The following is a 27,825-nucleotide window of genomic DNA, read 5'->3' as shown; positions in this document are numbered from 1 at the left end:
TCCACAGGTTCAACATTGGCAAAAACCCTCAAGTCATAATAGCTTTGGTGCTCCAATATTCCAATCTTCCTGTTAAATATCTGGTTACCAGCTTTCACGTAATAATTGGCCTAGAAGTTCCCCCAGGTTTTTCAGATTTGGTGTTTCTCAGAGCATATTTTTTTATATTTTATCCAATGTCGCTATTTTCAGAGGGAAAATTAATTGAATAAATTAGCCCACCATTCCCCCCCTCCCCATCCAAAAAGAAACTCCAGTTGTAGTGATAAAATATGCATGCATGCATGCTCAGTCATGTCTGACTCTTTGCATCCCTATGTACTGTAGCCTGCCAGGCTCCTCTGTCCATGGGATTTTTCCAGCAAGAATACTGGAGTGGGTTGACATTCCCTGATCGAACCTGCATCACCTGTCTCCTGCTTTACAGGCAGATTCTTTACTGCTGACCCACAGGGGAAACCCCAATGGTAAAATAGGGCCAGCATAGTTCCTTCTCACTGACCTCTGACATCATCCTCTGACACTGACCTAGGCAATAATGTCACAGATAAATACCAGATGGCCCAAGTACCCGGGGAAACCCTCACAAGTCACAGCTACCACTCCATGTGTAACCGCTATCCAATGACATCTCCACACAGTGACATCATACATAAATGTCACCCCTCAATGTTCTGAGATATCTAGGAAGATCTCTCTGAGGAGATGGCATTTGAGCTGAAGCCTGAACGTCGAGAAGGAGTTAGCTATGGGAAGAACTTGGGGTGATGCATAGGAAACAGGGAGATAAAGAAAGGCAAAAGCGCTCAGGCAGGAGCGTCAAGCTCAAGGAACAGCAAGGAGGCTAGTTTGGCCGAAGAGAAGTGACTGAGAGGGACAAAAGGAGATTGGAGGTGTGAGATTAGAGAGGAAAACAGGGGCCAGATCATACAGTCTTCTGCGGACCATGAGAAAATGTTTGGTTTTTAAGAACATACGGAAACCAAAAAGGTAAAGGTGCCAAGTCATTTGTGGTCTGAGAAGATTGGTAGTCCATGTTAACCAATCAGAATTGTCCTGTGTACAGTTAAGGCCTGGCTCCTCCCCGTGTCACCATCCCTACTCTCCCGAGGGTGGCTCCTCTTTCAAAAAACTTCCAAGCTCACAGGTGACACACCTCTTCTAAGTCCCAGGGAAACTGCTTTCTGATTGGACAAATCCAGGAATACGTTTCTAACCTTTTTGCGGTCGAATTGGACGGAGCCCATTGTAATTGGCTACGAGCTTTCCCTCTCTTCCAATCAGACCGCTCTTCGGGAGAGTGCTTGCGTCCCATTCCCCTCGTGAGTTGAGTGAGCTCTGTGATCGGCCCTGCTCGTATGAGTGACAGCAGACACATCCTATGGGCTCAAAGACGCGGCTGCAATGTCCGGCACCATCCGGCACCTCCAGCCCTACTGAGGGTTGTGCAATAGCAACCCCGGCTGTCAGGGCGTGAGTCCTGCTCCGTGTCTACCACCCTCAGCGACGCCTGCATTATGGTCGCCCCACCGCAGCTGCGGGCTCTGCTCTTTGCGATCAACGCACTATTGAGCAAGCGCCGCTACCACGCAGCACTGGCCATGCTTAAGGGCTTCCGGAACGGGGCAGTGTGAGTGGGGTCATCGGGCTGGGCAGGGGCTGAAGGATCGATCTGGTGGGGTTGGAGAAGCTGCCTCTGGGACCGGCGCCGCTGCGCTGTGCGCCCTTGAGCAGCCCTAGTGTGTCTCTAGGTCTTGGCGTCCACTGTCGGCGCAGTGGGCGCTGGATTTTGGGTTCTGTGCGCCTTCTGAGCCGGGGGTCTAACTACGCTTTTTCTAGGCACTCCGTGCTTTGCAGCCTGGCCCTATTGTCTTGACTATTTCCCATGCCAGCCCCTGTATCCCTTCATTTGGGTCCAGTTTCCCCCTCCCGCTGCTGTGTGCCCTTGGGCCTATCTGGCTTCCGTGGCTCCATCTGGACAGTGGGAAGCTGGACTCTGCCTTCTAGCAAGACTTGCGGCTCTGCCTCTCTATGCTCCCCTCACTAAGCTGCCCTGGACTTTCATCCCGCTTCTCATTCTTTTGTAAGATTCTACTGCTAAAAAAAAAAAAAAAAAAAGATTCTACTGCTAAGTCCTCTTCTGATAAGCCGCAGGTGTGACCAGTGTAACTGAAGCTGCAAGTATTTGCCAAGCAAACTGATTACAATTTGGTCATCAGACCTGCAGAAGAGGAGGTCATTTCCTCTGGTTGGCGCCAGGACTGGAGCTCATTTTCCTTTAAACTTTATGCATAAACGCTATCATTTATTGAGAGCCTACAATGCCAGAACTGGGGAAGCATCAAAGAACAAAGGGAACAAAAATCTGCATGTCCTTGGACTTGGCATTTTAGTGGCAGCATGGCGTGGCGGTGTGGATGTGATCACCTCAGTTTGAGTACTGGTGCCCCTTACCTGCATGATCTTGTGCAACTCATTTAGGCTCTCTAAGCCTCAATATTTATAAAATGGGGCTGATAATAGTACTTATATTGAAAGGTTGTTGCTGAGCCATGAAAGACGCCAGGATTCTTGGCCTCCGGAGGAGAGGAATTCAATCCGGGGCCAGTGACGAGGCTTGATCACTCAGAGCTTTTGTGTAATAAAGCTTTTTTAAAGTATAAAAGAATTAGAGAAAGCTTCTGACATAGACATCATCATCAGGAGTGCTCCCTGCTAGTCTTTAGTTGGATGTTATGTAGCTACTGCTGCTGCTGCTAAGTCGATTCAGTCGTGTCCGACGCTGTGCGACCCCATAGATGGCAGCCCACCAGGCTCCCCGGTCCCTGGGATTCTCCAGGCAAGAACACTGGAGTGGGTTGCCATTTCCTTCTACAAGGAAGACAGAGTCTAGGGTAGATACGTAGTTCATTAACATAGCTTAAGGCAAAGATTTCCATAAGAAAAACCGGATCGGTTAGATCTAGGTTTGAGAAAAGTTAAGTTCTGGTGGAACCAGGTGTTGTCATGGCAACACAGAATTCTAAAAGAAACCTTTTAAAATTTGTATAGAGGAGGGGAAGAAATCTAACACTTGTTTGTTTCCTCCTGCCACTTAAAAGATAGTTTAAAATGTCTGACACTTGTAGTCTGTCTCCTCCATTTGGGGACCCCTGGCCTTCCTGCCTGTTACCCTCTCAATATACTGTTGGGCTTTCCTGGTGGCTCAGAAGGTAAAGAATCTGCGTGCAATGCAGGAGACCCAGGTGCGATCCCTGGGTTGGGAATATCCCCTGGAGAAGGAAATGGCAACCCACTTCATTATTGTTGCCTGGATAATACCATGGACGGAGGAGCCTGGAGGGCTACAGTCTATGGGCTCACAGAATTGGACAGACTAAACAACGAACACTTTGACTTCCATCATACTGTCGAGAGAATTGAGTCAATATGTGTGATCAGATCAGTTCAGTCACTCAGTCGTGTCCGACTCTCTGCGACCCCATGAATCGCAGCACACCAGGCCTCCCTGTCCATCACCAACTCCTGGAGTTCACTGAGACTGACGTCCATAGAGTCAGTGATGCCATCCAGTCATCTCATCCTCTGTCGTCCTCTTCTCCTCTTGCCCCCAATCCCTCCCAGCATCAGAGTCTTTTCCCATGAGTCAACTCTTCGCATGAGGTGGCCAAAGTACTGGAGTTTCAGCTTTAGCATCATTCCTTCCAAAGAAATCCCAGGGCTGATCTCCTTCAAAATGGACTGGTTGGATCTCCTTGCAGTCCAAGGGACTCTCAAGAGTCTTCTCCAACACCACAGTTCAAAAGCATCAATTCTTCGGCGCTCAGCCTTCTTCACAGTCCAACTCTCACATCCATACATGACCACAGGAAAAACCATAGCCTTGACTAGACGGACCTTTGTTGGCAAAGTAATGTCTCTGCTTTTGAATATGCTATCTAGGTTGGTCATAACTTTCCTTCCAAGGAGTAAGCGTCTTTTCATTTCATGGCTGCAGTCACCATCTGCAGTGATTTTGGAGCCCAGAAAAATAAAGTCTGACACTGTTTCCACTATTTCCCCATCTATTTCCCATGAAGTGATGGGACCAGATGCCATGATCTTCGTTTTCTGAATGTTGAGCTTTAAGCCAACTTTTTCACTCTCCACTTTCACTTTCATCAAGAGGCTTTTTAGTTCCTCTTCACTTTCTGCCATAGGGTGGTGTCATCTGCATATCTGAGGTTATTGATATTTCTCCCGGCAATCTTGAGTCCAGCTTGTGTTTCTTCCAGTCCAGTGTTTCTCATGATGTACTCTGCATATAAGTTAAATAAGCAGGGTGACAATATACAGCCTTGATGTACTCCTTTTCCTATTTGAAACCAGTCTGTTGTTCCATGTCCAGTTCTACCTGTTGCTTCCTGACCTGCATACAAATTTCTCAAGAGGCAGATCAGGTAGTCTGGTATTGTGAAATGCTCAGCATAGTGCCTGGTATGTATATAACTGTTGGCTGCTGTAATCATGGTTGTACTGGCGTGAATATCTGCCTGGCTCACTCCTTCACCTTCAGGCTTCTGATTGTTACCTCCTCAATGAGGCAATCTCTGAACTTCCACCTCCTTCCCTACTGACTTTGCCTCCATAGACCTTATCACCACCTGACACTTAAGTATTCACTTACGCATCCCTTATGCATCACTTACGCATTTTCTACTCTCTCACTAGAAAATGAGCTTCATGGGGACAGAAGTTTTTATCTGTTTTGTTCCTTAGTATAAGTAGGCTTTTAAATATTAACTGAATGAATAAGCGTATAAGGGAGGAATTGCCACTGTACCCATTTTCTGGATGAGAAGACTGTGGCTCAGAGAGGAAAATTCATAGCTCAGTGGTAACGAATCCACCTGCCAATGCATCAGACACAGGTGCGATTCCTAGTCTGGGAAGATCCCACATATTGTGGTGTAACTAAGCCCATGAGCCACAGCCATTGAGCCTGTGCTCTAGAACCAGGAAATATAACTACTGAGCCCATATGCCCAAAAGACCATGCTCTGCAACAGGAGAAGCCACTGCAATGAGAAGCCCACGCAGCAACAAAGACCCAGCACAGCCAAAAATAAATTTTTTTAAAAACTTTTTTTAAAGTACAAAAATGTAGGTGTATACAATTTTTTTGATTAAAAAAGAAATGAATCATAATCCTATAATGTTGACTGCTGTCTAGTTAATAGGCAGATGGTCCCAGTTGTCCCCTAAATGTCCTCTACAGGAAGATAGTCTAGATAGGGATCTTCCAGGATATCATACTGCATCTGCCATGGTCCTTCATTTACTTCTCTTTTATATGGAAGAGGACTGAAGGTCTGTATTCAGAGCTGCTCTGACGTTTCCTTGGTCATGACCATTTTGTTTTGTTTTGTTTTTGCCACACCACACGGCACATGTGATCTTAGTTTTCCAACCAGGGGTCGAACCCTCACCTCCTGCAGTGGAAGCACAGAGTCTTAACCACCGGACTGCTGGGGAAGTCCCTATCATGTCCTTTCAGTCCTTTTTAATCCAGAGCATTCCGTGTTTCAGGACACAGAGAGATCTTGTGAGTGGCAGTAGCTGGCTCCCACCAGAGTCTGAGTAGTTTGGGAAGGGGGCCAGGCACATGTAGGCAGTTGGGGGCATTGCTCCATTTGTGTCTGAGGTATAAGGCAGGGTCCTGTTCACCTTGGCCAGCTGGAGGAGGCCAATGGCCTCTTTATTCAGGGTAAGAAGACATGCCTTTGGAGAAGGCAGGGCAGAAAACTTGCTGGGGGCCAGAGGAGGGCCCTGCCCACCCACCGCTAGGCAGTGAGGAAATAAGCCGTTCAGCCTGGCCACCACATGCAGTAACACTGCTGTCATTTGATCACACTTTTTATTTGATTTTTTACAAAATTAGGTAGCATATTCACAAAAGGCATAAAAAGTTAGAGCTTTTTAGAAGTTTACACACCTTGCTTTAACCAAGCCTACAGCATATCTAGAGCTTCCTGGTTCACGTACAGCTCTGTGTATGCCACTGGTTGCCATGGGTCCATTATGTGTTTACCTAGTAGCCCCCTGTGGATGGACACAGGCTTCCTCCCAGTCTTTTGCTGCTTCCAACAAGCCTCACAAGGACCTGCCTAGCAGTCCAGTGGTTAAGACTGCATGCTCCCAATGCAGGGGGCCCAGGTTTGACCCTTGGTCTGGGAACTAGACTCCACATGCTGCAACTACAACCTAGTGCAGCCAAAATGAATAAATACTTTGGGGGGGGCGGTGGGAAACAAGCCTCACAGATACTCATATGACAACAATATGGGGCTCATGACCATTGTCTGAGGGAGACTGTCAAAGATTGTTAGACCTCGTAGCCTGGAAAGGTCAGGGCCAGACAGCTGGAGAACTTGGTGGAACGAGGGCAAGTCCAATAAAGAAAAAAAAAGAAAGGTAGCGACATTAGTACTGGTTGAATGAGGAACTTTTACATGTGCTAGGTCCTTAACTGCCAGAAACAACTCTGAAACAGGCAATACTTTTTACTAAAGGAAGAAGGGAGACTCAGACATTCAATGACTTACCCAAGTTTATAGAGCAAAACCAGAGAAGACAATGGCAACCCACTCCAGTACTCTTGCCTGGAAAATCCCATGGACGGAAGAGCCTGGTAGGCTGCAGTCCATGGGGTCGCTGAGAGTTGGACACGACTGAGTGACTTCACTTTCACTTTTCACTTTCATGCATTGGAGAAGGAAATGGCAACCCACTCCAGTGTTCTTGCCTGGAGAATCCCAGGGACGGGGGAGCCTGGTGGGCTGCTGTCTATGGGGTCGCACAGAGTCGGACACAACTGAATCGACTTAGCAGTAGCAGCATAGAGCCAAACAGGGCAAGGCTTTGGTACCAGATACTGTTTACTTTGTATGACCCACTTGGAACCCAGATCTAACTCAAAAGCCAGGGTTAGTTTCCCTCCCAAAATGATATTAGGATTAGGGAAGGGGAGGAGGGGGCACAGGGAGTCAAAGAGAGAGCTCAGAAAGAAACAGTGGTGCAGTGGTGCCTTAACCATTTTCTTTTGTTTCTACAGCTATGGAGCCAAAATCCGGGCCCCTCACGCGCTGGTCATGACCTTTCTTTTCCGGAGTGGCAGGTACCTGTCCCCTCTGCACACCCTTCAAACTGGGCAAGATCGTGCCAGGACTTGCCCAGTAGCCTCCAGGTTGGGTCCAACCTGCCCACACCACCATCTCCTAGAGCACAAGTCTGATTCTACTATCCCATCTTGAAAATTCGCCAGCTCCTGGCTCCTTGATGTTCTCCAGAGAAGCCAGCTTCCAGGTGTGGCATTCAAGTCCCCCTGCAGTCTGACCTCAGGGACATTCCCCCCTCTCTCCAACCCCCAGCATGGGGAGCCCTTGGCACCAAGACTCGCTGCCATTCATTCATGTGCAACAGGTGGTTCCACCTCTTTACATTTCTCATGAGTACCCACCACACACACACCAGGAATCCCCTTTCCTCTTCTACCCCATCTTTATGCCTTCCTAGCAACCCATACCAGTTCTCTGAGGATCACTTTCTCAGGAAAACTCACCATGACCTACTTTCTTTCCTTGTTCAAACTTCTTGGCCTTTCTCTGATCTTCCATAACTTCCCACAAGGAGCTTCTCAAAAACCAACTTGTGTTTTAGTTTTTAATGTATCTAACTTCACCTGGAGTTTATAAGAATCACACATGGACTGCCTGCTGCTCAAATCCAGGTCGTGAAGATTGCTTTCTTTATGTATTTTTCTTTTTTAAATTTATTTTTGTTTTAGTTTTTGTCCTCCAAATTTTTTTTTTTCAATTAAACTCATTCATTCCTTCAGTAAATATTTATTGAGCATCTAATATGTGCCAGACACTGTCTTTAGGTGCTGGGGATACAGCAGTGAATAAAACAGAGAATGATCCCTTCCCTCGTACAGCTGACAGTTTAGCAGAAAGGCGTAGCAGAAAATAAACATAATAAATTTAAAAAGTATGTGGTATGTTAGAATATTATATGGGCTGTAGGAAAGAAAATGTAAAGCAGGGAAAGGGGATCCAGAGTGCTGGGGGGAGGGCAGGCTGCAGAGCTAAATAGGGAAGGGCTCATTGAGAAAGTGACATTTTAAGTAGAGACTTGAAGGAGCTGGAAAAGTTGGCCACGTGGGTAACAAGGGAAGGAGTGTTTCATACCAACGGAACAGCCTGTGCAAAGGCCCTGAGGGCTGATCATACCTGGTGAGTTTGAGGAGGCTGGAGCAGAGGGATTGCAGGGGAGAGAACAAAGAGAGGAATATTGTGGGGGTAACCGGTTGGAAGTGGTCAAACAAGAGATGGCAAGAGTGAATGTCGACATTCTAGGAACCAGTGACTGGAATGGGTGAATTTAACTCAGATGACCATTATATCTACTACTGCGGGCAGGAATCCCTCAGAAGAAATGGAGTAGCCATCATGGTCAACAAAAGAGTCCGAAATGCAGTACTTGGATGCAATCTCAAAAACGACAGAATGATCTCTGTTCGTTTCCAAGGCAAACCATTCAATATCACAGTAATCCAGGTCTATGCCCCAGCCAGTAACGCTGAAGAAGCTGAAGTTGAACGGTTCTACAAAGACCTACAAGACCTTTTAGAACTAACACCCAAAAAAGATGTCCTTTTCATTATAGGGGACTGAAATGCAAAAGTAGGAAGTCAAGAAACACCGGGAATAACAGGCAAATTTGGCCTTGGAATACGGAATGAAGCAAGGCAAAGACTAATAGAGTTTTGCCAAGAAAATGCACTGGTCATAACAAACACCCTCTTCCAACAACACAAGGAAGACTCTACACATGGACATCACCAGATGGTCAACACCGAAATCAGATTGATTATATTCTTTGCAGCCAAAGATGGAGAAGCTCTATACAGTCGGCAAAAACAAGGCCAGGGGCTGACTGTGGCTCAGACTATGAACTCCTTATTGCCAAATTCAGACTTAAATTGAAGAAAGCAGGGAAAACCACTAGACCATTCAGGTATGACCTAAATCAAATCCCTTATGATTATACAGTGGAAGTGAGAAATAGATTTAAGGGACTAGATCTGATAGACAGAGTGCCTGATGAACTATGGATGGAGGTTCGTGACATTGTACAGGAGACAGGGATCAAGACCATCCCCATGGAAAAGAAATGCAGAAAAGCAAAATGGCTGTCTGAGGAGGCCTTACAAATAGCTGTAAAAAGAAGAGAAGCAAAAAGCTAAGGAGAAAAGGAAAGATATAAGCATCTGAATGCAGAGTTCCAAAGAATAGAGAGAAGAGATAAGAAAGCGTTCTTCAGCGATCAATGCAAAGAAATAGAGGAAAACAACAGAATGGGAAAGACTAGGGATCTCTTCAAGAAAATTAGAGATACCAAGGGAACATTTCATGCAAAGATGGGCTTGATAAAGGACAGAAATGGTATGGACCTAACAGAAGCAGAAGATATTAAGAAGAGATGGCAAGAATACACAGAAGAACTGTACAAAAAAGATCTTCACGACCCAGATAATCACGATGGTGTGATCACTGACCTAGAGCCAGACATCCTGGAATGTGAAGTCAAGTGGGCCTTAGAAAGCATCACTACGAACAAAGCTGGTGGAGGTGATGGAATTCCAGTTGAGCTCTTTCAAATCCTGAAAGATGATGCTGTGAAAGTGCTGCACTCAATATGCCAGCAAATTTGGAAAACTCAGCAGTGGCCACAGGACTGGAAAAGGTCAGTTTTCATTCCAATCCCAAAGAAAGGCAATGCCAAAGAATGCTCAAACTACTGCACAATTGCACTCATCTCACACGCTAGTAAAGTAATGCTCAAAATTCTCCAAGCCAGGCTTCAGCAATATGTGAACCGTGAACTTCCTGATGTTCAAGCTGGTTTTATAAAAGGCAGAGGAACCAGAGATCAAATTGCCAACATCCGCTGGATCATGAAAAAAGCAAGAGAGTTCCAGAAAAGCATCTATTTCTGCTTTATTGACTATGCCAAAGCCTTTGACTGTGTGGATCACAATAAACTGTGGAAAATTCTGAAAGAGATGGGAATCCCAGACCACCTGATCTGCCTCTTGAGAAATTTGTATGCAGGTCAGGAAGCAACAGTTAGAACTGGACATGGACCAACAGACTGGTTCCAAATAGGAAAAGAAGCTGTATATTGTCATCCTGCTTATTTAACTTATATGCAGAGTACATCATCAGAAACGCTGGACTGGAAGAAACACAAGCTGGACTCAAGATTGCCGGGAGAAATATCAATAACCTCAGATATGCAGATGACACCACCCTTATGGCAGAAAGTGAAGAGGAACTAAAAAGCCTCTTGATGAAAGTGAAAGTGGAGAGTGAAAAAGTTGGCTTAAAGCTCAACATTCAGAAAACGAAGATCATGGCATCTGGTCCCATCACTTCATGGGAAATAGATGGGGAAATAGTGGAAACAGTGTCAGACTTTATTTTTTTGGGCTCCAAAATCACTGCAGATGGTGACTGCAGCCATGAAATGAAAATACGCTTACTCCTTGGAAGGAAGGTTATGACCAAGCTAGATAGCATATTCAAAAGCAGAGACATTACTTTGCCAACAAAGGTCCGTCTAGTCAAGGCTATGGTTTTTCCTGTGGTCATGTATGGATGTGAGAGTTGGACTGTGAAGAAGTCTGAGTGCCGGAGAATTGATGCTTTTGAACTGTGGTGTTGGAGAAGACTCTTGAGAGTCCCTTGGACTGCAAGGAGATCCAACCAGTCCATTTTGAAGGAGATCAGCCCTGGGATTTCTTTGGAAGGAATGATGCTAAAGCTGAAACTCCAGTACTTTGGCCACCTCATGCGAAGAGTTGACTCATTGGAAAAGACTCTGATGCTGGGAGGGATTGGGGGCAAGAGGAGAAAGGGACGACAGAGGATGAGATGGCTGGATGGCATCACTGACTCGATGGACATGAGTCTCAATGAACTCTGGGAGTTGGTGATGGACAGGGAGGCCTGGTGTGCTGCGATTCATGGGGTCGCAGAGAGTCGGACACGACTGAGTGACTGAACTGAACTGAACCGGGGCCCATCCTGTTCAGCATTAGGTCAAAGAGAAGAGTTTGCCTTTTCCTCTTCTTTTTGTTTAATTTTCTAAATTTTTAATTGGAAGATAATTGCTTTACAATGTTCTGGTGGTTTCTACCACACAACAATGCTAATTAGCCATAAGTATATGTATGTATGTATATATACTTAGATTTATTGAGCATATACTATATATTTGTGTGTGTGTATATATATATATATGTATGTGTGTGTGTATATATATATCTGTCTCCCCTCCCTCTTGAACCTTCCTCCTACCCCTGTGGCATTTCCTCTAAATGGAATAGGAAATTGTCGTAAGAATCTGTTTGTGGACATGCCACTATTTGACTTAAATTTAATAGTGAGAAAGTGAAGTGTTTGCTGCTAGGGGTCAAGGGCAGAAATAGGTGTAAAGTAGGAGGCAGTGGCAATAATCCAGCTGAGCAACTCTGGTGGCCCAGACCTTGATGGTGGCATAGAGGTGAGAAGTGTTCAGATTCTAGAAACATTTTCAAGGCAGTATTAGTGCCTACGCTTGGAAAGTAGGAAATGCAGCTTGCCTTAGAACTGGCAGTGGTAGGCCCATGTCCCCGTGGGGTGAGAGCTCGCTGACTCCTAGCTGTCCCCCCTTGCCTGGCAGACTTCCCAGGCCCCAGCTGACACACTTCAAGGCCCTCCTCAGGCCTCGAGGGCACATGTGGTTGCTGGGCCTGAATTGGTCTCCTGGTTCCTCTCCTTGGCTCTCCTCACTGCCCCCTAGCGATTGTGAAAAGATAAGTCAAACCACGTGCCTTACTAAAGGTTCACTTCTCTCAAGATAAAGACAAAGCGTAGGACTTCCCTGGCAGCCTGGTGTTTGAAAAGAATTTGCCTGCCAATGGGTTCAGTCCCTGCTCTGGGAAGACTCCACATGCCTTGGAGCAACTAAGCCCGTGTGCAGGAACTACTGAGCCCACACACCTAGAGCACATGCTCCCCAGCAAGAGAAGCCACTGCAACTAGAGAGCAGCCCTGGCTCTCTGCAACTAGAGAAAGCCCTCGAGCAGCAACAAAGACCCAGTCCAGCCAAAAATAAATAAATAAATTTTTTTTTTTAAAGACGCATCTTACCATGGTCCCACCTCTCCCTCACAGCCTTTGCCTTACACATTTTCTGCTCAGGGCTTAATGACCTGTCTTTGTTCCTTTACTCCCCACTCTCTGTCCCTCCTCGGGACCTCTGCTCGTGTTGATCCCAGTACAACTCCTCTCCCCTCTTGACGTCTTCCTTCACGTCCTGGCATCATTGCTTGTCAGGGCAAAGTTTGACCTTTGTTTTATGAGTATTCATTTCGTAATTCCCTCTCCCACTAGATCATAAACCTTGTGAGGGCAGCAAGCAGATCTACTTTTTCTCAGACTCACATCCTCAGATCCAGCACATAGTATGTAGTCATTCATTCACTCATTCATTCCTTCACATGTTTACTCCAGAAACAAATGTATTAAGCATCCGCTATGTGCCAGGCCTTGCTCTGCGCACTGAGGATGAGTGAGTGAGGTATAGACACCACTCTCTGGGAGCTTCCACTGGGATGAGGTGGGAGTGGGGGGAGGTAATAAACAAGTATGTAAATGTCAGGTGGTGATATGAGCTCTGAAGGAAAAGAAAAGTTGGATAAAGGAACAGAATACAGTGGGCATTCTTATACGTGGAGTAGTCAGGGAAGACCTCTTGAAAAAGGTGGCGGGGTAGTCAGGGAAGACCTCTTCAAGGAGATGGCGTGAAGTCAAAGCCTGTATCCAGGGAGGGAGCAGCCCTAAGGGCATGGAGGGCAGAGGCCCGGGGTTGAATGAGCGTGGGCCCGTGGGCTCCTTGCCTGGGCCAGTTTTGCATGCCAGGTGGGTAGATGCCCCGGAGCGGCTGGGCCTGCACTCACGGTGGCTCCTTGTGTCTGTGCAGCCTCCGGGAGAAGCTGCGTGCCATCCTGCAGGCCACGTACACCCACTCCTGGAACCTAGCCAGGTTTGTGTTCCTCTACAAGGGACTCTGTGCCCTGCAGTCCCACGTCCAGGGCAAGACCTACCAGGCACACTCATTCGTGTCTGCCTTCATCGGGGGCTTGCTGGTGTTTGGAAACAACAATAACATCAACAGCCAGGTAAAGGTCTTCCCAGAATGGGGGCCGGGGAGAGGGCTGAGGGATGGGGCAGGATTCAGGTATAGAGTTGGGGATGGGAGTCAAAGACGACGAGCTCGTGGCTCCCTGCCATATCTGAGGGTCTGTAGTTCACCAATCCCTGTGTGACCTTGGGAAGGTCACTTCCCCCTCAACTTCCCCCTCTGTTAACCAGGTACCTTGCTGGAGTACCATGCAGCTCTCTGGGGCAAAGATTTAAAAATATAAAACAAAACACGCCCCCAAACACTACTCTGCAGTGAAATGAGAAAAAAAAAACGAGTAAGATTTTCATAAAATGAAACTTACTACATTTGAAGAATTATCTCTTATTCTGCAACTTGCCCTTTTTCTTGGTTAAAAATTCCATTTTTTAATGAGATAATGATAAAATGCTAACTGTTGCTGCTGCTGCTGTTTTAGCATCCTTCTTGAGCTATATGAAAAGTTGGCAGTCTTTCTAATTTGCCTCCCTCAAATTTCTTAAATAGTCTTAAATTATAAAAATAATTGTTTTATTTTCACATTTTAAGTAATGCAAACTAAGCACTCATTGTGTGCCTGGCACACTTCTGGATGCTTAGGATACATGATGCAATTAGAAAATAAATTGAAAAAGAGTCTCTCTCCCCCTCTAACTGTCCAGCCACTGCCCAGAAACACTTTTTTTTTTTTTTAATAATTTTTATTGCAGTATTGGGCTTCCCAGGTGGCTCAGTGGTAAAGAATCTGCCTGCCAATTCAGGAAGATGCAGGAGATGTGGGTTTGATCCCTGGGTCAGGAAGGTTCCGTGGAGGAGGATGGCATGGCAACCCACTCCAGTATTCTTGCCTGAATACCCCATGGACGGAGGAGCCTGGAGGGCTACAGTCCATAGGGTCGAAAAGAGTTGGACATGACTGAGCACACACACACACATACATACAATTGGAGAATAGTCGATTTACAGTGTTGTGTTAGTTTCTGCAATGCAGCAAAGTGAATCAGGTGTACATGTATAGAGATGGTCATTTTAACTGTGTTTTGTATAGCCTTTCAGAACTTGTCTGTGCTTGTATCAGTGGTCATAGCAGCAGTTTTCCACCAACGAGATCATAGTACGTTTTTCCTTTTTTTTCATGTAACCGTGTATCTTAGGGGCCTCTCTTGTCAGTGCCTCATCCTTTATGACGTGAGCAGAGCTCTCTGCTGATGGCATGGACCAGCCTTGATTTCACAGTGTCCTCTGGATGGACGTTTAGGGGCTCTTCAGCGTTTGACCTCACACATCCACTGTAGTCTACATCTTTGTTGAGACACCTTCCTGCACTTGTGTCGGTCTGTTTGTAAGTTCCTAGACATGGAGTGGAAGAGTCTGTGGATATGAGCATTTTGTATTTTGGGAAAGTTTCCCCAGTTTTTTTTTGATAGAAATTTCACTTGTCTATGAACTTCCAAATTCTAGGAATCCTGGATACACCCATTTCCTTCCCCCTTCCCTCCTTTCCCTGACCCCTGGCAACAGCTGCTCTGATCTCCATTCAAAAATGTTACATGATGGACATACAGATGGCCAACAGGCACAGGAAAAGGAACATGAAAAGATGGTCAGTTTCACTAATTGTTAGAGAAATGGAAATCAGAACTATAGTGAAATGTCACCTCACACCAGTCAGAATGGCCATCATCAAAAAGTCTACAAATAATAAATGCTGGAGAGGGTGTGGAGAAAACGGAATACTCATGTACTGTTGGTGGGAATATAAATTGGTGCAGTCACTGTGGAGACCAGTATCGAGATTCCTTAAAAAACTAAAACTAGAGTCATCATACAATCCAGCAATCTCAGTCCTAGGCATATATATGGAAAAGACAAAAACTCTTAATTCAAAAAGATACATATACCCCAGTGTTCATGGCAGCACTATTTACAAGCATGGAAGCAACCATCGACAGATGAACAGATAAAGATGATGTAGTGTACACACACACACACACACACACACACACACACACACAGGAATATTATTCAACCATAAAAAAGAATGAAATAATGCCGTTTGCAGCAACATGGACGAACCTAGAAATTATCATACTAAGTGAAATCAGACAGAAAAAGGCAAATATATCACTTACATGTGGAATCTAGAAAAGATGATACAAATGAACTTATTTATGAAACAGAAATAGACTCACAGACATAGAAAACAAACTTATGGTTACCAAAGTGGGAGGCATAAATTAGGAGTTTGGAATTAACACATACTACTATATATAAAATAGATAAACAATAATTAGTAAGGGAAGTATATTCAATATTTTATACTTTATAATATAAAATTTTTATAATCTGAAAAAGAATATACGTACATATATGTGTGTGTATAGCTTAATCACTTTGCTATGCACCTGAAGCACAACATTGTAAATAACTATACTTCAATTAAAAAAAATATTATGTAAATGGAGTCATTATAGTATGTAATCTTTGAGGGTTGGCTTTTTTCACTCAGCATAATTTCCTGGCAATTCTTTCAAGTTATTGTATCAGCTGTTCATTCCTTTTCACTGCTGAGTAGTGTTCCATGGTATGGATGTACCTATGGAAGGACATCTGGGTTGTTTCTAGCTCTTGGCTATTAGGCATGCAGCTGCTCAGAACCTTCTTGTATATGTATTTGGTGAACTTAAGTTTTCACTTCTGTGATAAATACCTGGAGTGCAATTCCTGGGTCATATGATACATAAAGGGTTTTACGGATGTCTCAGAGATAAAGCATCTGCCTGCAATGTAGGAGACATGGGTTTGATCCCTGGGTTGGGAAGATCCCCTGGAGGAGGAAATGGCTACCCACTCTAGTATTCTTGCCTGGAGAATCTCATGGACAGAGGAGCCTGGCGGGCTACAGTCCAAAGGGTTGTAAAGGGTCAGACACGACTCAGGGTCTGAGCACATACACACGGTACATATATATTTAGTTTTAGAGGAGACTGACGAAGTATTTTCCAGAGTGATTGTCCTATCTTACATTCCTATCAGGAATATATGTGTGATCCAGTTGCTTCACCTTCAAGCTGGCATGTGGTTTGTTACATTTCAGATTTTTGAAATTTTGATAGGTGTGTAGTGCTTATTGTGGTTTTTAAAAAGTTATTTATTTATTTTACTGTTCCAGGTCTTAGCTGTGCCATGCAGGATCTAATTTCCCAACCAGGGATGGAACCTGGGCCCCCTGCATGGGATGATTAGAGTCTTAACCACTGGCTGCCAGGAAGTCCCTCTCATTGTGGTTTTAATTTGCATTTCCCTAATGGCTAATGAAGCTGAACCTTTTTACATGTGTCTATTTTCTTTTTGTGTTAACCTCTTCAGTGAAATATCTGTTTGTGTCTTTTGCCTATTTTCTAACTGGATTGTCTTTTTTTTTTCACTGTTGTGTTTTGAGAGTTTCTAAAAATATTTTCCAGACATGAGTCTTTGTCAGATATGTATTTGTAAATATTTTCTCTCAGTCTGTAGCTTTTCTTTTCAACCTCTTCACATGGACTTTGACAACTGAAAAATTTTGCATTTTGTTGAAATCCAGTTTATTAATTTTTTTTCATTTGTGGACTGTGTTTTTTGTCATTAAGCTACCTTTTAGTTTTGAGCCATGTAAATATATTCATTGTTCAAAATTTTTAATTAAAAAGAATAATAAAAGACATAAATAGTGGGACTTCCCTGGCAGTCCAGAGGTTTAAACTGGGTGCTTTCATTGCAGGGGATATAGTTTGAATCCCTGGTTGAAGAAATAAGATCCTTTTTGCCATGCAATACTGCTAACAAAAAAAGACATAAACAGTAATGTTCAAATGCCTGCTGCAAACCACTTCAAATCACCTTGCTCATACTCTGCAAAACCCTGATCCAGTGCACAGGCAGCACTCCAGGGTGGGGCAGGGTCGGGGAGGAGAATGGGGGGAAAAGGGGAAGGGATGGGGTGGGGTGGTGTGGGGTGGGTGGAAGGTTCCCAGTGGCTGGGCCCACTTCTAACCCCGTCCTTCCCTCCCACAGATCAGCATGTACCTGCTATCCCGCGTCCTATTTGCCCTGTGCCGCCTGGGCGTGGAGAAGGGCTTCATCCCTGAACCCAGGTTGGACCCGTTTCCATGGTTCTCAGGGCTGGTGTGGGGGCTGGTGCTGTGGCTCTTCGAGTACCACCGGCCAACCCTGCAGCCCTCGCTGCAGTCGTCCATGACCTACCTGTACGAGGACAGCAACGTGTGGCACGACCTCTCGGACTTCTTTATCTACAACAAGAGCCAACCCTCCAAGTAACAGGGCCCCCAGGTGCTCAGGAAGGCTCCTGCACCCCAGTCGGGTGACGGAGGTATCCAGCCGCGGTTTGAGATTGGCTCCACCTGCTAACCATCCCAGAGGCTCCTACCTCTTCAAGATCTGGGGTCTCAGACTAACTTTTGTTAGCCCAGGGCTCCATTTGGCAAAATGGAAGCACTGATTATCAGTTCTCATTAGGTACTCTTGAATAGTGAAACGAGCCACCGAATCAGGCTGAGGAGCCTTGGGCACGGTGATGGCTGCTGACTCTTGAGAGACCAGGGAAGGCCACACCCCACCCTGGGCCTCAGGGATCATCGAGCCCAGACGAGGGCACTGAAGTCTCTTTCTGGTGGGTATGTTCTCTGACCATTCTTCTGTAAAAGAGGGCTTCTGGCTGATGGGCAGTGGGTTGCAAAAATGCATTTTTAGACAATACTCAGTTCCTTGCCTTGGGTGTTCTATTGTAGAAGCTCCAGTGTTTCCACTGTCCAACAGAAACACAGTGTGAGACATATGTGACTGAGCTTTTTTTTAGCAGCCACAGTTTTTAAAAAGTGGAGGGAATTCCTGGTGGTCCAGTGGTTAGGACTCCGCTGTCACTGCCAAGGGCATGGGTTCTATCCCTGGTTGGGAAGCTAAGATCCCACATGCCCCGAGGTATGGCCAAAAAAAAAAATGTGGGGAGAGAAAGAAGCAGAGATTAACCTTAATTATATCTTTGAACCCAGTATTTCTCAAATGTTATCATTTTAATGTGTATTAAATATAAAAATTAATAAGATATTTTACATTCTATTTTTCTTATACTAAGTCATCAGAATCAGGTGTGTGTTTTACACTTTCAGCATTTTTCAATTTGGACCAGTCACATTTCAAGTGCTCAGCAGCCACATGTGGCTGCACAGATTAGAACGTTCTATCCTCGCAGAAAATTCTAGTGGACAGTGCAGATACAGAGCTTGAGGACCTGGGTTTGAGTCCCCACTGGACTGCTGTGTAACCTTGGGGAAGGTTCTTCTCAGAGGCTCAGTTTCTACTAAAGTGAGGATAATCATAGTAATACCTGGTGTCTACATTGGACTTGTGTAACTATGACGGCTGCTTCAGCTACTAATGACATCCACCTGGTGAACTCCTCCTTCCTCCTTCCTGGGTGCTTTGCACATTATTATTTTTAACCCATACAATGACCTTGCAGGTACATATTTTGATCTCCATTTTACAGATGTGGAAACTGAGGATCGGAGAAGTAACTTGCCAAAGGCAATACAACTCGTGTGACAACCAAACCAGATCTATGCTATTTCAAAGCTCTTTTTTTTTTTTTCAGTGCCTTAAATTTAGAAACCTAAACTATGCTATGCAAAATTAGCTAGTTATTGGGGTGCACACTCAAATGCCTATAGGGGCCTGGGAAGAGGCATAAATGATGATGTTCTGGGTGCTATGCAGTCGGGAGGGATGGGGACCTGGTGAACTGGAGACTTGTGTGTGTGCCAGAACTGATTTTTTTTTTTTTAAACCACCAAGCTGAACAAATCAAACACGTTGGAGTAGGCATACTTCAATTTCTTTTTATATTTTTAAAATTACTAGTAGAAATATCCACATGAGTCACTGGAGATCTTATTAAAATGCAGATTCTGATTCAGTGGGTTTGGGGTGGGGCCTGAGATTCTGGGTTTCTCACGGCTCCTGGGTGATGGCTGCTGCTGTTCTGAGCTTGAGTAACAAGGTGGTAGGGAATGACAGGGTCCAGCCAGTAGTCCATGTGACGAATGAGGAAGCTATGTCACAGAACTGTTAGGTCATGAAGGTGGGACTGGGTCTGAGTCTAAACGGTGTATTCTCAGGCACGATGTTGTACTGCCAGCTTAGAGAAGGTAGTCTTGAAGTTCCCTTAGTTCATTCTGTGGAGGCTGAATGAGGCCCTGAGGTTATGGGGAGGGGAGAGGGTAGCGAACAGCAAGTGGGTTTTAAAGCAGATGCTGGAGTGCCCCACCCATATCCTGTCTAACTTACCACTTCAGTGCACACCAGCCACCCTCCTGCCACCCTGAGTCTTTCTGCCTGAGGGCTCTTCCCTTGCTCTCGGCACCTGCTCTGTCAGCCTGCCGCAGACCTGCAGTGCTGGAGATGAATACATCCTGGGAGCAGCTATCAACTAGGGACGGGTGGAGACCCCCACTCCTGCACTCCGATTGCCCCTGGGTAGGATAACTCCCAGGTGCCTGCTCCACGCTGGCTCCAGAGCACCCGGCAAGCCTGAGCTCCGGCCGCCCACAGCGGTCACTCTTGTGATAACACCTCCTCCCTTGTCTCCTTCCTCGTGCCCCTACCACTGCTTCCCGGGACCACTTCCCACAGAAACTGCTTGCACTCAACATCCTCATCTTGGGGTCTGCTCTTGGGGGAACCCAAACTAAAACTGCCCCCGGTGCAGCGAGTTGAGGGGCAGCAGAGCTTGGTGGTTAAGGCTATCAGCTTTGGAACCCAGAGTGTCTGGGCTCAGTTCTGGCTCCGCTGGTTCCTTGTAAGTGACTTAACCATTCAGGGCCTCCGACTTGTCATCTGTTAAACAGCCATTCTCACGGCACATGCCTTGGAGGGTGGTGTGGAGGATTAAATGATACGACAGCATATAAAGTAAGCACTCGATAAATGCCTGCTGCTGTTTCCAATGTATCTTCCAAATGTAAAAGGAAGCTTGGCCCCAAAGACTACGGACACTCTGCTTTGAACCTGGCCTGCCCCACCCCTCAGCTGAAGGTAAAAGCCTTGGCTGCCTGCCCCCCATTCCTCCCGACGTCCCCCAACTGCCGCTGGGGGTTGGCTGGCTCCCCCACCCACTGTCTCTGCTCTCTAAGAATAGGTTCCCCTCACAGATGGCATCTCTCTGGATCCTGCCAAAGCATCTGGTGCCTCCAACTGCTCACTCCAGGGAGGGAGGTGGTGTGGTCCTCAGGCAGGACTAGAGCCCCGGCTCCTGGGAGGAGTTCCCACTCAGCTCCCTCCTGGCCCAGCCTCCGTGTCTGTAAGACCTGGAAAACTGGGATTGCCAGAGGCCCTTGGCCCACAGTAGGCGCTCCATAAATGCTAGTTCCTGAAATAGCAGTGTTTTAATATGTGTCAATTAAGCACCTGCTACTTTCCTATGAGGTCTCTAACTTGCAAAGCTGTAAACAAAAATTTTTAAGCAATAATGCATACACAATAGTGCAAAATGTAAATGGGTACACAAAGGTATAATAAGGAAGAGTCAAGTTCCCCCTGAACCTCAGCTCCACCTACCCACCGCCTCCCCAGCCAGGGGCGCCCCCATCCATTCTAGTGCACCCTTCCTGAGAAATTCTCTGCACAACCACCCATCTCTGTCCTCTAAGAAGCTTTTACATTGCACTGTCATCTCAAGAACTCTTGGACACTCCTTCCTTGTTCTCTGCATGTTTGGTTTCTCTTTGATCAATAATCTGATACAAAAGTGAGTCCTGGAATTCCCTGGCGGTCCAGTAGTTAGGCTTGGTGCTTTCATTGCCAAGGGCACGGGTTCAATCCCTAGTCAGAAACCTAAGATCCTGCAAGCCATGGGGCGTGACCAAAAAAAAAAGTCAGTGTTAGTATTATTTTTTTTTTTTAAAAAGGGAGTCCTTTCTTTGAGGCAGTTCCTGTCCCCCTCAACCCCACCCCCAAGTCCCCAAATATCTCGGGCAGATCAGCATGAAGATGAATCATCCTAGATGTCCTGAGTCTTGTCGTAGATGACACCCAACATGAATGCCCACGGAACTCCAACTGAAAGGGGAAGGACAAAGTTGAAGTGAATTTGGGGCCCTTCTGCTGCTCCTCTCCCAAATTAGAGGTTGTTCGGGGAACCCACGTGAGAGTGATGATTCACAAACCCAGGCTCCAAGAAGCTGCCTCCTCGGCTTCTCACGACTGCCGCCTTCCTCACGGCAGGCTCCAGAAAGGATCCTGGAGATGGTGTTTCTGTCCACACTGTTCGCTTCTCCCACTCTCATGAGTGTGTGTTGGGTTTGTGAGAATCAGACTTTAAACCTGACACTCTCCTAAACCAGCACGTCATGCTGTGTCCACCTCTTGGAACCAATCTGTGACTGCAGGTGGGTTGCTTTCTATGAGGGTATTTATAAAATATTGTTTTCCTTCCCTTATCTTGTTGCAGATTCATAGGGATAGAGAGGGTCTTTTTCAGTCTTGAAAAGCATTTTGGGTGCGTGCGTGCTGAGTCATGTCCAGCTCTGTGTGACCCTATGGGCTGTAGCCCACCAGGCTTCCCTCTCCATGGGATTCTCTAGGCAAGAATACTGGAGTGGTTTGCCATGCCCTCCTCCAGGGAATCTTCCTGACCCAGGGATTGAACCTGTGGCTCCTGCGTTGCAGGTGGATTTTTTACCACTGAGCCATGGGGAAAGCCCACATTTTGGATGAGAGTGTGTTAAGTTTAACCAGAGGCCTCCTGCAGAACTCACTCTTGGGACTGGAGGCCACAGGGGCCCAGCTAGAGGACAGAGGGACAGCTGGGCTCCCCTCTGAGTACTGATTTTCAAGAGGGCTTCCTGCTTTCTGTTGCAGGGCTGTGTGTTCATGATTTCATGAACAAGACAGGACCAGGCAGCAGTGAAATGCAGGTCATGAGGTTCCTGTTGGAAGCCTTGCTCTCCTGCTTTTCTGAGCTCTCCCTTCAGCGTCTCATGGGCTGGATGTCAGCTGAGAGAGATCAAAGTCATACGTCATCAGCTCTTTTTTTTTTACCCACGCTCCCCAGCTTGTGGGATCTTAGTTGCCTAACAAGGAGTTGAACCTGGGCCCCCTGCAGCGGAAGTTTAGAGTCCTAACCACTGGACTGCCAGGGAACTCCCTACATCAGCTCTTTCACGACACTCCTTTTTAGGGTGTCTTTTTTATGTGTGTCATGAACCCTTTTGGCATCTGGTGAAGCCTCTAGACCCTTCTCAAGAATTCTTTCTTTTTTTTTTAAGAATGCCGTTTTTAAAACCATAAATAGAATTATAAAAGACAATAATTATATTGAATATTGAAATAATAATATTTTTTATATTTGTGACTTAGAAATATTTTTTATGGCTGTGCTGGGTCTTCACTGCTGCTCGGGCTTTTCTCTAGCTGTGGCAAGCGGGGGCTACTCTCTAGGTGCAGCACGCAGGCTTCTCATCGCGGTGGCTTCTCTCGTTGCAGAGCATGGGCTCTACGGTGCGCGGGCTTCAGTAGTTGCGGCGCCCAGACTCTCGAGCACAGGCTCAATAATTGTGGCACAATAGCTTAGTTGCTCTGAGGCATGTGGGATCTTCCCAGGTCAGGGCTCCAACTTGTATCTCCTGCACTGGCAGGTAGACTCTTTACTACTGAAAGAGTACAGGGCACCAGGGAAGCCCTGTGTGTTCTTTTTTAAACACATCAGATAAAAAGATGGAGTGGCAGGTCCAAAGCTACCAGGATGTCACAGGTGTCATAAGCATGAACAGTATCTTAGGATCCCTGGGGCAGCTGTGATAAGGAACTAGCTGTGATTTCTCTTGGTGATAAAGTCCCAAGTTGCTGCTAATTGGCCTCTGGATTGTTGCCTACATTTAAAATGGAAGGAAATGTTACATTTCAGTTAGAGACTAGTGAAAATATAGGTGTAATTTTTTTTCCTGTCCAAGTTCATGGAACTTGGGTTCATGCATCACAGTTTCAGGACTGCTTGAGGGTGGCTGAAAAGCTATGACAAACTTAGACAACGTATTAAAAAGCAGAGACATCACTTTGCCGACAAAGGTCCGTATAGGCAAAGCTATGGTTTTTCCAGTGGTCATGTATGGGTGTGAGAACTGGACCATAAAGAAAACTGAGCGCTGAAGAATTGATGCTTTCAAACTGTAGTGCTGGAGAAGACTCTTGAGACTCCCTTAGACTTCAAGGAGATCAAACCAGTCAGTCCTAAAGGGAATCAACTCTGAATATTCATTGGAAAGACTGATGCTGAAGTTTCAATACTTTGCCACCTGATGCGAAAAGCTGACTCATTGGAAAAGACCCTGGTGCTGGGAAAGATTGAGGACAAGAGAAGAAGGGGGTGACAGAGGATAAGATGGTTGGATAGCATCACCGACTCAATGGACATGAATCTGAGCAAACTCTGGGAGATAGTGAATAACAGGGAAGCCTGGCATGCTGCAGTCCATGGGGTCACAAAGACTTGGATACAACTTAGCAACTGAACAACAACAATCAATATTGGCTGAGTTCTTGCTAGGTACTATGTACCTGGTGATATGGGAGGCTAGGGTTTAGCGATGAAAAAACCAGTTCCTGCTCACCTGGGGTTTACCACCCAGGGAGGGAAGACTAACGAATATACAGTTCAGTGGTAGGTGCCAGGAAGGCAGTGCAGTAGAGAGCAGCAAGGTCTGTTTTCCAGGGAAGGCCTCTCTGAGGAGGTGTTGTTCGCTCTGGGATCAAGCCATGCTGAGAGGTAGAGGAAGGCTGTTCCTGGCATAGGAGCTGCAAAGTGCGCAGGCCCTAAGGAGGAAACAGCTGACAGCATTCCAGGGCCTGCAGGAGGTCTGCGAGACTGGGACAGAGTGGCAGGTGGGGGCTTCCTGGAGTGTCGGAGATGGAGTCCCAGAGGCTGGCTGGGCCCATCAGGCCGGCTTTGTGGGCCAGAGTGAGGGGTTTGGGTTTTCTTCTCAGTTTGACAGGCAGCCTTTGGCAGGTTTAATCAGGAGAGTGATGTGGCTGTGATGTGATTTACATTTTGGAAAGATCCTTCTAGCTCTGTGTGGGGAACAGAACGTAGAGAGCCAGGCTGGCACCAGGATCCAGTGAGGAGGCCAGGCAGGGGTCCCAGTGAGAGACCATGGCAGCCTGGATCAGGGTGGGGCCTTGGGGTGGAGAGAAGTGGGCAGATCTGGGGTATCATTTGCAAAGTGGCTCAGTGGCCCGGGACTTTCTGGAGGTGGGGATGAGAGAGACGGGTATAGCAAATGACCCCCCCCACCCCCGCCCAGCTGAGAAACAGACCTGGATCTTGCCGCCTCCCCTCGCCTCTTCAGCCCCCTGCAGCCCTCCACGGCCCCTCTGGGGCCAGCCACCCGCCCACAGGCCCCTGGCATGCGAGCTTCGCAGCTGGCCTTGATTGTTGTCACTCCCCAGGGAGTCATGGGAACACACTCCCCCTGCCCCCTGTGCCCCCCTCTTCCCAGACAGGGCCAGGCCCTAACAATGCCCCTCAGCCAGCCAGTGGCCTGGACACAATGCCCCTGTTTCGGTTCATTGCCAGCTCCAGGAGGCCTGCTGGGTTTCCTGGCCTGTTTGGCATATATATAACTCTGGCTTCCAGCAGGGATTTTTTTGTTGTTGTTCAAAAAAAAAAAAAAAAAGAGGAGAGGGAGGGAGAATATCTCAGGCTCCTCCTTTCTGAATATCTTAATATATTATGAAAAGCCTTTCTCTTCTCTTCGTGAGCTCTCGCTACTCCCCTCCCTGACCGCATTTGCCATGTGCTGTCAACCCCGGGACCAAATGCAGGTCAGCAGGTGTCAGAAAAGAAAACGAGCAAAATGAGAGAAAAGCGACTTGCTCCACCGTGGCCGGCCTCAAATGTGCTGGGGAGGCTGGAGGTGATGAGAACAATGAGGCCTCTGAGGGGGCAGGCCCCGGGGCCCGTGCTTTTCAGCCACCTTATCTCCAACTTCCAAGACACCCTCCAAAATGAGGCACAACGTTTTATCTTGAGCCCCTAGGAAGGAGAAGAGCTGCTGACTAAAAATGGGCATGCCATTGATTGTATGCTGCACCTCACTTTCAGAGCTGTTAAATACGAAAAAAGAAAGTTTGAGAGAGGACTTCCCTGGCGGTCCAGTGGTTAAGACTCTGTGCTTCCACTGCAGAAGGCACGGGTTCAATCCCTGGTCAGGGAACTAAGATTCCCACCTGCCCCCTGGTGCAGCCAAAAAAAATATTAATCAATTTTTAGAAAATGGTCTGAGAATCAGTGGAATATAGGATTGTCTCATCTACACACTTCATTGCTGTCCAAGTGTGTTTTTCTCCTTGTCTCTGAGCCTAATAAAATTTGGGAAGCAGTGCATGGATTGCTGCTTGAAAACTCGTTCTGCAGCCTAACAAGAAGTTTTTTTCTTTTCTCATTTGGAAAAATTAGGAGGAGATGTAGGCAAGCTGCTCCCTTAATTCAGCCTTCATTCTTAGTAACTGCTGACATTTATTGAGGGCTCTCTACGCGCCAACTACTGCCCTAAGCGCTTTCATAACTCAGTTAATGTCCCAACAGGCCTATAAAGTGAACACTGTGATCGTTATTATTACCATCCCCATTTTACAGGTGAGAAAACAGAGCCCTTCTGCTTTGAGGGCTCCGCAGCCCCTCACTGCAGCACTGGTCAGGGCAGGCATGGCCACCCTGTCAGGTTTTCTTCCTTCTGCTTGGAAAAGCATAATCCCACTGCAGAGGCTGGCGTGATACAGAGAAAGGAAGAGGCACTGGGTGGGCCTTGGAGAGGAGAGGGGGTCCCCAGAGCTGGAGCTCATGGAATAATGGGGGTGCAAGGGAAGGGAGGCTCACTTATGGACTAGAAGCCTAGCCACTTCCACTGACCTTGGACCCTCCGGCTGGACATTTGGACTGGCTGATGACCAAAGACTGAGCCAAGGCCACATAGTCAGGCAACTGCTGGCTGGCACGAACACCCCCATGAACACCCACTCCCCTTCCCTTCCACATCCACGTCTTCCGCAAAGAGGAGCTGTGCTGGTGCTCTAGTAATGTTCCTAAGAGTAGTTAACATTTATTGGATGCTTACTCAGTGCCGGGCACAGGCATTAGGGATTGCAAACTCAGAGTGGCAGGGCAAATAAGGTCATCATGAGAGGCAAGCCAGGCAGGGACACTGGTTGCCTGGAGGGCCAAGGCTCTGGCTAAATGGGGGACAGCACTTGCTCAGTACCCTGATGGCCTACCTGGCATTGCCAGATATTACTTTTTTTTAAAGCCAAACATTTGGGCGTTCCCTTGTAATCGAATGGTTAGGATTCCAGGTGTCAGGGAATTAACATCCTGCAAGCCATGCAACACAGCCAAAAATTTTTAAAAATCCAAATATTTAAAATTTTCTATGCTGCTGCTGCTGCTAAGTCGCTTCAATCGTGTCCGACTCTGTGCGACCCCATAGACGGCAGCTCAACAGGCTCCCCCATCCCCGGGATTCTCCAGGCAAGAACACTGGAGTGGGTTGCCATTTCCTTCTCCAATACAAGAAAGTGAAAAGTGAAAATTTTCTATAGCATGTCCCAATTTAAAATTTGTTTTAAAAACTAATTCATAATTCAGGGGAAGAATACCCTGAGCAAATTAAATCCGGCCTGCGGGCCAGTTTGCAAACTCTGCTTGTCTTGTTTTCTCATTGAACCCGGACACCCATTCTGTTGAGGAGCCCCTGCCCCTTGTTCTACCAAGGAGGCAATCAGAGCTCTTCATGGGGGTAAATCACTTACCCATCTGGCCAAGCCACACAGTAGGGGTCTGCCCAACTCCCAAGGCTTGCTCCTATGTGAGACAGCCTCCCGAATGGGTGAGAGGCCTGTGTTCAGACACAGCCAGGACTGGCACCGTGACAGAACATCTCCAGAGACAGTAAACCGTCAGTCAAACCATTCAGCGTAGTGACAAGGGATCATTCGAGACGAATGTAATGTTGCAGACATAAAACTCCCCACCTCCTTCTGCCAGAACTCAACAATGGATGTCTCTGTGCCTCTTAATAAAATGAAGTCCCCACAGAATCATTTCTCCCAATTATGTATTCCTTATAATAATGGGATGTTCATGTCTGGAGATTTTTTTTTTAAGCTATGAATGTACGTTTAGGGGAGTTGGTGTATGCGGAATAAATAGCTTTGAACTATTTGTGTCGCTTGTCAAACTTCTTAATGAGCATATTGTGCAGATACAAAGAAATCTGACTCTCCCATTGGAGGGTGAGCTCCAGGAGTCAGAGATGAGTGTTTTGCTTTCAGCTGTCCCCCAAGCACCTGGCACAATGTCGGATACATAGCAGGGGCTCAGTAAATATTGAATGGAGACTGGGGAGTGGATGAATGAGTGAGGCTCAGAGGAAGTGAATTGACTTGTCCAAGGTCACAGACTCGGATTCTCGTTTACATCCACCTGATTTAGAAACCCAGGCTATCACTCCT

General features: G+C 46.6%; 1 protein-coding gene across 2 annotated transcripts; it reads left to right on the top strand.

The window, feature by feature from the left end:
• The first annotated feature begins 1,425 nt into the window (after positions 1-1,425).
• PXMP4 (peroxisomal membrane protein 4) lies at positions 1,426-27,535 on the top strand. 2 transcript variants are annotated; one of them, NM_001099163.1, is made up of 4 exons: positions 1,426-1,630; positions 7,094-7,156; positions 13,069-13,267; positions 17,323-18,370. In NM_001099163.1, exons 1-4 carry the CDS (start codon positions 1,518-1,520, stop codon positions 17,584-17,586), a joined length of 639 nt encoding a protein of 212 aa, NP_001092633.1. In that variant the 5' UTR covers positions 1,426-1,517; the 3' UTR covers positions 17,587-18,370. The 2 variants fall into 2 exon arrangements, with proteins under 2 accessions (NP_001092633.1, XP_059748747.1); XM_059892764.1 differs by lacking the exon at positions 7,094-7,156 and having other exon boundaries at positions 1,430-1,630; positions 17,323-27,535.
• Positions 27,536-27,825: the final 290 nt, after the last annotated feature.

This window comes from Bos taurus, chromosome 13 (assembly GCF_002263795.3).
Source record: "Bos taurus isolate L1 Dominette 01449 registration number 42190680 breed Hereford chromosome 13, ARS-UCD2.0, whole genome shotgun sequence".
Classification (NCBI taxonomy): Eukaryota; Metazoa; Chordata; class Mammalia; order Artiodactyla; family Bovidae; genus Bos; species Bos taurus.
Note: the sequence above shows the minus strand (reverse complement) of the source record. Positions and strands in the feature narration are given on the sequence as shown.

Bases quoted from the DNA above. Each gene is read 5' to 3' on its own strand.
- PXMP4 (NM_001099163.1), top strand. From the start codon at position 1,518: ATGGTCGCCCCACCGCAGCTGCGGGCTCTGCTCTTTGCGATCAACGCA. The intron at 7,157-13,068 runs GTACCTGTCCCC...GTGTCTGTGCAG, and splicing joins TTTCTTTTCCGGAGTGGCAG to CCTCCGGGAGAAGCTGCGTG. The intron at 13,268-17,322 runs GTAAAGGTCTTC...TCCCTCCCACAG, and splicing joins ACAATAACATCAACAGCCAG to ATCAGCATGTACCTGCTATC.